At 41.7% G+C, this 11,836-nt stretch overlaps 1 protein-coding gene across 1 annotated transcript in view; it reads right to left on the bottom strand.

Annotated features, from left to right (window-relative positions):
- The window catches only part of LOC104468035 (kalirin-like), a gene marked incomplete at its 5' end in the record, with an annotated part of 38,920 nt that extends 27,831 nt beyond the window's left edge, over positions 1-11,089 (bottom strand). The window contains 6 exons of the mRNA XM_010082039.1: positions 85-332; positions 1,215-1,453; positions 5,796-5,967; positions 9,511-9,696; positions 10,613-10,690; positions 11,027-11,089. Coding sequence (XP_010080341.1) covers positions 85-332; positions 1,215-1,453; positions 5,796-5,967; positions 9,511-9,696; positions 10,613-10,690; positions 11,027-11,089 — 986 coding nt within the window. The remainder of the gene's footprint in view (positions 1-84; positions 333-1,214; positions 1,454-5,795; positions 5,968-9,510; positions 9,697-10,612; positions 10,691-11,026) is intronic.
- Between the last annotated feature and the right edge of the window lie 747 nt (positions 11,090-11,836).

The following is an 11,836-nucleotide window of genomic DNA, read 5'->3' as shown; positions in this document are numbered from 1 at the left end:
GTTTGTTTATTTTTACTTATTACTTTTTTTTTTTTCCTCAAAAAATCCACATAGTGCTCCCAGCGAAGCCAACATGGCACTTACTTGATGCTTCCGTCGTTATTTTCTGTAGTGGATTTAGTGAGGGGAGCCAAGATATTGCCGGGGATCCATCCTTCAGCGGCCGGAGAGTGGTCGTTTGCAGGCTGGTACACCAGGAACATGTTCTGCTGGTTGATAGCCAGGATCTGAACCACCTCTCCTTGATTCACACAGATCTCATCCTCCTTCAGTGCATAGTAATCTTTAATCACCACCATGGAAGAGGTCCCATTGCACCCTCCCAAATCAGTCTGTGGAAACCGACACAACAGAAACCGGTGAGCAGGCAGCGCTGAGGAACCTGCCTTCTCCAGCAGCAATCCCACCACTTCACTTCCAGCCTAACTGTACCAGGGAAAAAGATATAAAACACTTAAAGTTCACACTGGTAGAAAAGGATTTTAAGGATCTGAAAGGTGGCAGTAAGCTGACACAAACCAGCCTCCTATTTCATTTTGGATTTCACAGCTGCTGCTGCTGGTGCCCCAGCCACGTGCTCATTTGTAAGGTGTCAGAGATGAATGATCTGTGCTGAGCCAAACGGGGGGAAAGTCCAATGAAGGCTAAAGGTTAGAAGCTGAATGAATACTCACACATCTCATGATCTTAAATATAGGTCATACTGGAAAGTGGCTTTGGTCAACCACAGCCAGAAGCAGGGTCCAAACACCACTGATGGTTACTGACTCTTTGGTGGTTTGTGTGCAGGGCACATGCACCCAAATTGTAACCTTTAGCTGGCACCCTGTGAGCTGTTACATGGGAAAAAGTCTAAACTCTTCTATACCATCAGAGTAGATCTCTTCAGGAATGGTTAATGGATATTAGAGAAGCCTGAATATTGCTGCTGCCAGTACTGCCAATGGATATGGTCTGCAAACACAGTGCCCCAAAAAGAATGGGATCAGTGCTCCAGGGTCAGGCTCTGTCTCCATCTCCCAGCTGAAGTGCCACCTGTCTGGACGCCAGAGCTTTTGCAGTCTCTACTTAATCCCAAATCACATTTTACACCATCACTTCAGTATGTTGATACCTGTTGACCTGGTTAGCTGATAATTAAAGCTAACCTCACAGATCACCTATGGTTTAAGAAATGAGCTATGAGATCATGTTGTATCAGATGAGCTCAGTACCTTGCTTTGTTCATACTTGTCTCCGGGCTGTGAGTGTTCATACCCTGTGCTGCCGTTGGAGGTAGATATCTTCAGGGGTGGGAGAGATGGGTTACGGTTTGTAGCCATCAAAGGCTTCTCAGACCCTACTGGAACAGAAGAATAGGGTCTACTGTTGGGCTGAGGGACCCTACCGGCCTGGGGCCTCAGCACGGCTGAGCTACTTTCTTTGCGTTGGTACTCTATGGGAGACTGCAGCGCTGCAAAAGAGGACAAGAATTAGCTATATGCTTTCAATGACATTGCAAAGGGCTGCAGAGAGCGTGTGGGAACAGGAGATGCCGCCCATGGAAGCACACAGAGCATTCATGGCAGCACTGGACGCAAGCGTTTTATGTTGTACTGCGCATGAACCAAACACAGCACCCCATGCTACTGTGAAGAACAGCTTCGCTGACCAACACAGTGGGATAAAATGTTTGCCATTCATAGCATACATAATTGCATTCATTTTATTTGAAATCACACAGATTCATTTCTACCTGTAGTCAAAATAAATGCAAACCTGGATAACGGATGCACAGCTCATTTACAGTGAATTTTGCTGTGATCAGAAAACACAGGTCAAGACCCACAAGTCTCATTTGTGTATTCCCAAGGGAGTGTGACTACTAAATACTCCTCAGACGTGATGCACTGCAACTTGTCTCTCTCTGTGCTTTCCATATTAACTACTTTGGTTCAGGGAAACCACTGGAAATGACCAGCAAGTGAGGAAGTATAGACAGCACAAAGACATTAATCCCAGCAGTCCAGACCTGTCCAGAAAATATCCACAAGCAACATTAAACAGCTTCATAAGGCTTAAAAGATGTCTGCTTGTGAGAGCGTACATTTTGTAGTCATGGAGAGAGTTTACACTGGGAAAAGGAAGGATAAAAATGCCAGATGGTAAAGAAATAAAGAATTTGTTATGTTTGGAGGACAAGGGATCAGGGCTGGGACTCCCAGTGAATGGGAAAGGAATAAATTCGCTAGACTCAGACTACCATCCCCAGACCTATGGGTTTGGTTTTTGCATGTCATGTGGCTCTAATGGATGATTTATCATCAGTTAATACTGTGTACATGCACCAGACTAAACCTACTGGAATGCAGAGAGACTAGTCTAGCAAGAGGCAGACGGAGGACATAATGTCACAGCATAAGCCCAACCAGGGAACCACAACAGAAGGAATGTCTTTCCCAACAAGAGGAAGAGGAAAGAAAACCAGAAAGGCTCAGCACCACACAGCATACTCTCTAGCATTCCCCTTCCTGAGAAAGGCAGGACTACTCCAACAAGAAATCACTTACACTAAAGAACAAGACACTAAAAAAAAAAAATCAAGGAGGATGCCAGATCAACATTTTCTTCAAAAGGACACAAACATAGACCTGTAGCAATCTGGAAGATTACTTGGCTCCAACACCTACACAGTGACCCTTGTCACAGAAGTGATTCGCATTTATGCCACAGTGACTACTGGTTTCACTCGCTTACCTCAACTGCAGCTGAAAATGCTTTAGTCCTGCTGCAGATTGGCCATTGAGGAGAAGGAAGGTTGGGGAGAACTTTGACAGTTATTTTTGACGGTGATGGTGACATTTTTCTAGTATATACAGCGGATTAGGCTGCAAGGTCTTTAGCAGTAAGACCCAAATGAATACTTATCAGTCTATCTTGAAACAATCTATCCTACTCAGTGCTTTTAAAGGGTATTTAGTTGAGTGTCCACTCATGACTACTAATCCCACCGTTAACTGTCACAGTGATGCCTGGCTTCCAGCCTCCTGTCCAACATCTGTTAGTATACTTACGGGCTTCTGGCAAAAATCAGTGCCCACGTACTTGTGTGCTCTTTCTTTCTCTCTCAAAAACTCCAACAAAATATGATTTAAAAAAAAAAAAAAGGTACAGATCAATGGCATTTTCCTTATGAAATATATCCATCAGTGATGTATTTTCTTTAAAGCTTGCTTCTTAAAGCGAAATGAAAGAGCAGTCACTCCAGCCAATCATTTGGTGCACAGTCTGTTTCTCAGGCTTAGCAGCTTTTGCTTTTCCAAGGAAAAATATTAAAAGCTTGAATATTACAGTGTAATTACACCAAGTTTTACATTTATGAACTGTGGATACAAACGCTGTGCTTTGTACATAGCCCTGCACTCTTTAGGGCTTCCCTGTTGAAGAGAGAAAATCAGAGACAGCTTGGGCAAGAACTCACAGGGAATATTTTGTTATTAAGTTTATGCAGCATTGGCTCAGCGTGGATTTAATATGATTTTAAAGACAGAAAACATCCGCTTTAATGAAATGCAAAGCTAAAGAACGTATTTAAAGATTAGTCAGCCTCAATAAGATTACATCCTAAAAGCCACTTAAATTGTTCTGGTTGGGACAGGCTCTGCTAGCTACAATATCATTTTCTTGGATCTTATTTATAGGTTTAAAGTAAATCCTTAAGCTTGTGTTTTAATATAAATCTATTTTTACTTCTAGCTTTAGAAATACAGACGATTATGTTCCTAACCCACCAAACTCCTCGCTGGCCTCACAGGAGACAGGCTAAATAGGGGCTATGAAGATGCTTCATAGAAAAAGGAGCTCACAGGGCCGTAAGACCTGGGAGGGCAGGAGGGAATATACCAAAAATAATAAGAAAGAAAGATGTGGAAGGGATAAAAAAACCTCTGCAATAGTGCCTGTGGAGTTCTCACAAGGTTTAAAAAAATTTCTGTAGCTAACAAGTTCTGGAATTTATTTTTATTCCAATAAACCCTCATTCAAAGCCAGCTGCACTGACACAAAACCAGCAAGTTTTGGTACCAACTGGTCAAACTAGAGAACTCAGACTGCTCATCTCACCAGTCTCTTTAAGGAATCATTTTACCATGGTTGTATGAGGCTCTTTCAATCGCAAGTCATGAATATCCAGTATCATGTTTTGGAATCACAGCTGAAACACCATTTCCCCTCTCAGCTCAGCCATAGTTTTTGAACTGTCACAAATAGCTTTTGGCTGGAACCCTTCCCCAGTTAACTTTTGAAAAGTAAAACTAAGCTAAATTAAAATTTTAAAAGGACTACAAAACCTCAACGTTGAAGAAAAGACAACCTTTGTTTTGATGTGAACTGAAAGAGCCTCTTCAGATTTTGCAACAAAAAAATCCACAAAACAGAACATCAAAACCCAAAATCAAAAAAAGCTAACAGATTGTGCCAAGCCAAAAGATTTTGATTCAAGCAAATAAGACTCCTTATTGAACATGTATTACGTTTTTAAATATAGAACTGTTCTCTAATATAAGCTCAATTTTAGAAAAAGCTGTTTTGAAATCAATAATACAAAACAATTTTGGAAGCTTCCAAAGTAATGATTCCCTCTTTGTTGCTTACAAACAAACAAAGAGACACTATTTTTACATTTTTCCTCTAGTCCTGGTTCTCCCTCCTTCCCTCACCCAATCAGAACCAAGAACAAGCTAAAACTGTTAACCGGATTTGATTCCTCTCTATTTTCAAAATCCACACTTTTGTTGATCATGTGTGGGTTGGGTTTTTTGTTTTTTTGGGTTTTTTTTAACACAGCTTTAATTTGAAATATTATTTCAAACCACCCAAATCTATTCCTAAAGCAAAGTTGACATTTTGGAAAGGCCCCTGATCAGGCACACCTCCTATGGTTCCTAGGAGAAACAAGCCCAGATATTTCCTTGCCCTCCCTTTCATTTTTTGTTGAAAGCAGCTGCTGCCCTGCAGAGTTTGGACCTGTAAGGGGGTGGATGGTGAGGCAGCCTTTGTCCCAGCTCCTGTCCTCAGCTTGTAGCACATGTTAAACAGGAGGTTCCTGGGGATATGCCTTGTTCTAAGTGGCAGATACTGTGCAGATACAATGGCAACCTGGCTTCAACATGGTCTTGGGAAGGGATTAGATTTAAAATCTCCCTGTAGAATGGAAAGCACCAGGTGATATCAGCATTTTTAAAAGATCCTGCACAAAAGTACCACCAAAGGCACATGATCGATGGAGGGACTTGAGACTGGAACATGAACTTGACTGGTACGTGCAGGGCAGCTGCTCACGGACCCACCACGTATTTAAGCAGGGACCAGTCAAGCTACCAAAATCAGTCCATGAGATGCTGCTAATGGAGCCAGGACAGAAGGATCTGCAGTCTTTAATGCAAAATGGGGCTTTAGCAAGTTCTTCAGGGTGGGCTCTGGAGCCACACAGCAGTTCAGATCAGGCTTGCTTAGCCCTTCTCCCATCCTTCACCTTCCCATCAGGCAGACCTGGCATGCAGGACAGAGACCTCTGTACAGTGGCACTCTTTTCAAAGATCAGCTGTAAATTTTGAGGGCTCTTTTCCATGTACTCTGTGGATACCACTTGACCCAGTGCTTAATGACAGGCAGACTAGGGTCTAGTTTTCTCCTTGGGATTTTCCTTGTGAAACAAGTCTCTGAATGTTTTTGTCACAGAGGGAACAAAGACACAAAGATTCTAAATCCCATTTAGTGTCACAGTTTGGGAAACAGAGCAAAGACCACGTACATACCATTTAGGAAATCTCTTTGTGTGTCCAGGACCTGGTTGATGTCCTGTACCCAAGCTTGTTGAATTTCTGGATTAGCTGCCTGTAAAATGACTCTCTCTGATGTTTCCCGGCTCATTAGAGCAAACTTGCAGGGATCATTGTCCACGTTCTCTTCAATGATAAGGTAGTTCATCTGAAACAAGCCAAGATAAGCATGTGTTATGTGCAGCACGAGTTAACATTACTCAAGAATCAGAATAAAATTGTCGTGAAAAAATCCTGAAAATGATTGAGTCCAATAACAGACTGTCAGATAATAATCAGAAGAATTTGCCTCACCTAGATTTAGGCAGATAAATCTTAAGCTTAAATATGATGCTTAATAAAGCTCTGACAGATGTACCAGGCATCTGCCTGCCTTGTCTTGAATTACAACTTCTATTTTAACGTAACATAGACCTGATTGATGTGCTAAAAATTTACTGTAACCCATAAATAGATTTAAAATGTTCTTATTAAGATCTTACTAAAGTCTATAATTCCCCCAATTTAAAGAAGTGTTTACATTTCTTATCCTCCACAGGAAAGAAAGTCTCAGTCATTAGAGTATTTTAAAAAATGGAATGGGCCATGCTCAGGAATATTTAAAAAAAAAAAAAAAAAAAAAAAGAGCAATTCTCCCCTGATGCTCCAACAGATCTTATTTCTAGCATATTACACTGTCATCTGTGCACTTCACTTGACTGTAGACACAGGTACTCTTTCTGGAAATCTCATGGATGGCAATTTTGTCTGCTGTCCTGCTCTTGTGAGACTTCTGTTTAAGTCTACCCATAACTTTAACTTCTCCTGAGCTCCTTGTATCTATGGTAGTAAACAAGAATAGGTTGCCATAGCCTTTCCAAAAATTAGAGAGTGTCTTCATGTCAACAGTAGACAGCTTTAAAGACTAAGGCAATAACATCCCTCTGGAAGAATTCTATCTCCAATTGCTCTGAATATCTGTCAAGGTATGGAGAGATCCACTCCACACCTGAATACTGTCCAGCATTCAAACTGCAAAGCAGAAGAAGCCTCTTGCTTCTCTTCTGAGGGTCCCTGTGAAATTAGAGGGACACCAGGCACTCCTCTGACACAGAGACATGGAAAGGGACAGACAGTGAGCCTGGACAGTGCTCTTCCTCTTGTGCTGAGCTCTTGCTCCTCTGGTTGATAGCCAAAGCAAGCAAGTCAACCCTGATATGACTCCAGGAAAAAAGCTTGTAGGTCAGAGTCTCTAACCTCCTGTTTGTGTCTCAGGAGATGCATCTGCCGAGGCTACCCACTTACGTATTCTGAGAGTCTGAAAGGTATACAGCTGAGAAGTATCCAAGAAGGGATGTGCAATTTCTAAAGGCTAGCTACCTCACTGCATGAAGAAGGGTTCTTTGTTAATGTAGGACATCATGATGAAGCTTCTTTCACAGTCCAAGTGTGACAGACCTCAGAGAACAATATTTGGGAGCCTCATCTCCCTGACAGACCAGAACGGCTGCATTTGAAGTCATATGCACTTCTTAGTCTAACAGAGAGACCTCAGAGCTCAGCAGTGGCTGTGACACAGGACAGAAATGGGATCTCCAGCACTGGCCAGGTCCTGCTGCATGGGAGGATGTGACCAGCAGGGAAACTGCCTACATCTCTCAGGGAGTGTCTCCCAGAGAACTGGACAACTGTGACCACAGATGGTATCAAAGCCAGCCAAAGATGGCTAGTCAGTCCTGACAACTGCTGCGAAGACAGCTTCCACCCTCCCAGCAGGATCTTGTCAGCACTTGAACCAAGGTCAAAGAAACTTGGTCCTAGATGACAGTGTAAATCCAGCTCACAAATTCAGACCAGATGCCATTTCTGGGTACCCACTTTTAGGGCAGGGTTATGAAAGACAGGTGATGAGGTGGCCTGTTTGTGTGACACTTTGGACAAAGTGCCTCTCCCTGGGGAACCACGGCAAGGTGGCACAGAGAAGCAGGGAATAGTCCTGCGACAGGGAATGGTCCTGCTCCACTGCGGGCCGCAGCTCATCGTGTGGGAAAACACGAGAGAAATGCAGAAGCAGCCAGAAGCTGCAGCAGGGGCTGGGAGGCAGGGTGTGAGAGCTGCCGGCACACAGACTCCACACTGCGGTGGGGAGAAGCACATGGAGCCACGGGGGATCCCACACTTGCTGTAGGCAATGAACAGGAGAAGGAGCTGTTTGCCAAATGGAAGAAAAGAAGGACTGGAAAATTATCACACAAAAATTTCAAACTCAGGCAGTGTGAACAGCCTTACTTTCATAGGCTGTTTAACTAGAAAAGCAACTCATGCCCTTGAGGCAAGCTAATTTTATTGACATTAGGAGAGATTTATTTTTCTCTCTTTATCTACAATATACAATTCGGGAATTGTTTCCTGCAGATAAAAGCCTCATTGTTATACATACAATAAACTGAAGTAAAAATTATTCATGTTATTTCCATCTCCAACTTTAAGAATTATTTAAATCAGCAATAAGATGAAATCAAAGCTGATCATCTAAGTCAAGACGATTGTTTATTTGTACACTTCAGGTTTTCCCTTTATAACTTATTAGTTGGTTGGAAACTATGAAATACACTGACTTTGACTTGCAAACGGATATGGGCTTTTCAGTAAATGCTGCAGTTTCTGTCAGCCAAGATGATGCCTTCATTACAGTAAACATGCTGTTTATCATAGATTTGTTTACTTATATATGGTTAATATGCATTATTTCACCTGATATTGTCTTCTTCTATTTCATATTAATGTACCATTTAAAATTTAGAGCAAACACAATGTATTCTCCCACATCTCTCTTTAACCTGCATCTTTTGAAAGGAAATCAATCCCACACTGCTTTCTCAGATTTGAATGATCAAGGCATTCAAACGAACCAGTGACTTTGCTCTTTCTGCAGGCACAGCAAAGGCTGTTCTACCAGGAGAGGTGTTGCATTCATTCATCTTCACTTACCATTTCAGAGGTTAACTTTGCATTTGTCAAACAAACATAAAGCTGCTTAAACAAACAAATAAGTATTTTCCCTGGTTACTGTCAGTTTTTACTTTTAGTCCGAGCCCCATAATCTGGAAAGATTATTTAAAACCAAAATTATTTTCTTAAAACTTTCTTTATAGCTTAGGTGATTTTATAATTCTTCATGGCTGCATTTTTAGAACTCTCTGTGTGTTTTTGTTTGGTTTTGAAATAGTTCTGACTTCTTGCAACATTCACATTTGTACTAAGAGCCCTCCCCCCATTAGGGAGAGTATTTCTAGAAATGTCACACAGAGGCTTCATGTTGACTTAGTTTGGCCTAAGATGACTGTTTTGGATACTACAACATCCCCCACCTTTTATGATCATGCTTAAAAGCAACTATTGTATACTTTTTCTGACTATTGCAGGCTTTGTAGCAACATTTGCTAACTCAGAGCTATGAATGACAGAGGACCTGCCCTGGCTGTGTTTCTTGTAAAAATTAGCCAGTAAATTTAGACATACAGTGGTTTTTTGTTTTTTGTTTTGAGATGGTCTTAAACAACTTCTGATCCACTGAAAGGTAAATGCAAATGTTTTCTGTAAATTGCTGTCCACCTATGACAGTATGGACCAGTCTCACTGTACAGAAAATTGCTCAGATTTTCTTACCTGACCACCAAACAGAATAAGCCTCTCCCTCTCTGTTTCTTACCTTTATACTTTTCTTGAACATGTAGCCTGGTGTTAAAGATCCTTTTCTAAGGAGTTCGCTGAAGATAACTATTTGCTCAAAAAGAAACACCCTACGCTCCTTTGGTCGAGACTGAACTCCAGAATCCTGCTCTGTCACGTAGAAGGTGTCCTGCTGCAGCAGCTTGCCTTGAGCTGTCAGCTTGCCCTGAGAAGCAGACAAGGTGCCAACATTACAAACCCTGACCCACCATGGTCCCACCAGATGATCTGCTCTGTTCCGTGCAGTCCAAGTTTTCCAAGCAGCACTGAATTCACATGAGACATATCCCCTCTAAGTTATCAAAGCAGGAATCTTGTAAATCAAGACCTTAGTTTAAGGAAAAGAACACAGATTTTCTTCGTTCTCATTGCTACTGATTGTGCATATAAAACCAAAAGCAAGAGGTCTCAAGTACACTGTTTTGTATACTTCATTTCAAACACTGTTCCCATTATGTAGTTTGTTACTGTAGCACCTTGAATTCCCTCTAGTCATGAGCTCTTCATCACCCCTAAGCCAGCAGTCGATGACACAACACCTCTGAAGGTGCACAAAACCAGGACCTACCTGTTTGAAGGAATGCTATGATGCATAACTCAGTAAGACAAACTTGACTTCATTTGGGAGATAAGACAGCTCACCAGGACTGCCAAAGTCTGCTTTGGCTTAGTTACAAACCACAAGCTGTAACCTGTGGGGTTATAACTCACATTCCCTCCTGGGTGTTGCCAAACTCAGAGGGAGCTGTTAACACGTTAATGCTAGGTTACCTTCCTCATAGGCAGAACATTCTGGTTCACCGCTTATTTTGCTCTGGCAATAGATATAAGAAATCTAATTCAAGCTTGCAGAAGCTGTTACAGACCTCACATTTTGAAGAAACAATAGACTGTCACAAGTTCAGAGTGACAGGTATATCAACCACACCTTCAAAACCTCACCAAAGCATGCAGCTCGGTGCTGGAGAAGAACAAGCATTAGGTAAATGGCCTGGACTAGGGCAGACCGTAGAGAGGATCATGGAAAGATAAAATACCTTTCCTTGCCTGGTTGTTACTATAATCAGAATGCAAATGAATACCTCAAAGCCTTGGAGGCGACCCAGGTTCATCATATCATTGCAACGTTTCGGTACAAGGCACATTAATTCAACTGCTTTCTGTTGAGGAAAAAGGATGTTGTGTTGTTACAAAAGAATCAGAGAGTTCCTCAAAGCAAACTGTCAAATAATGAACTTCAATAGCACGATCACTGCTGGCAGTTATTCATGGTGAGGGCCCCATGCACTGAAGGTAATGTCTAAAAGAGGATGGTGCACATACAGTGCAGGACTGCGCCTTCATCTTTTAATTCTGACTTAAGCTACAAAGAAATACCACATTTAGAATACCAGCAGGATCTTCAACTATTGTCAAAGGAATATTGAGGTCTTCATTTCTCTATATAAACTGCCATGAGATAACGTAGCGCTATTGTCCAGGACATGAAAACATACCTCTATATCAGAGCACTCCAGACCAGCTTTTTCACTGTACCTCAGGAAGTCCTGGAGAAAGCAGAAAGGTTTGCATTAAAGCACTTCAGAAAGAGAAAACAAAAGATGCCAGATTAAAAAAGAAAAAGAGTATTTCGCATGTGATTTTCTGAGGAGAAACTTGCTAATATGAATAAATTCATCTTCAGAGGTTGCTGAACTTTATAACCACTTTATAGATATGGAAAAGGGGTGTGTATGGTTGCTGAAAACATCACAGAAAAACGACAAAGCTGGGATTAGCCCTTGGGAATGCTGACTTCGTCCCTGTCTTAAGCCACAAGACCACACACACTTGAAGATTTTTCTCTTCCTTTTGACATTTCAGGGAATATGCCGCTGTCTCTTTGCAAGTGTGCAATTACCAAACTGTGGGCTGATGGCAGCCTGTGTGAGACTAGTTCAAAAAAGAGACGAAACGAACTCAGAGCCCTGGCGCTGCTGGAGATTACAGGGTATGGTTCAGACATATCTAATTTTAGATATTAGCTTGAGACTCTTAGGGATGAATTTTCAGAAATGCTGAGTAATTGGCACTGTGGATAAAGTCAGCAGAAGCCAGAGTGGTCACACTCCTTGGGAAAAAAAATTACGGTGGGCTCCCCAAATTTTCAGACATTAGAATATCCTGGAAATAAGTTTCTCAAGCTCATTTGAAGAAAGGCATTCAAGAAATGGAGTCTATAGTAGTTATTAGAATCATACCATTCAACACCAAAGACTGGCTTCATTAACTCTCCTGTGCATCTTCATTGCCATTTAAAAAAAAAA

This window comes from Pterocles gutturalis, unplaced genomic scaffold (genome assembly GCF_000699245.1).
Source record: "Pterocles gutturalis isolate BGI_N339 unplaced genomic scaffold, ASM69924v1 scaffold24211, whole genome shotgun sequence".
NCBI classification, from domain to species: Eukaryota; Metazoa; Chordata; class Aves; order Pterocliformes; family Pteroclidae; genus Pterocles; species Pterocles gutturalis.
Note: the sequence above shows the minus strand (reverse complement) of the source record. Positions and strands in the feature narration are given on the sequence as shown.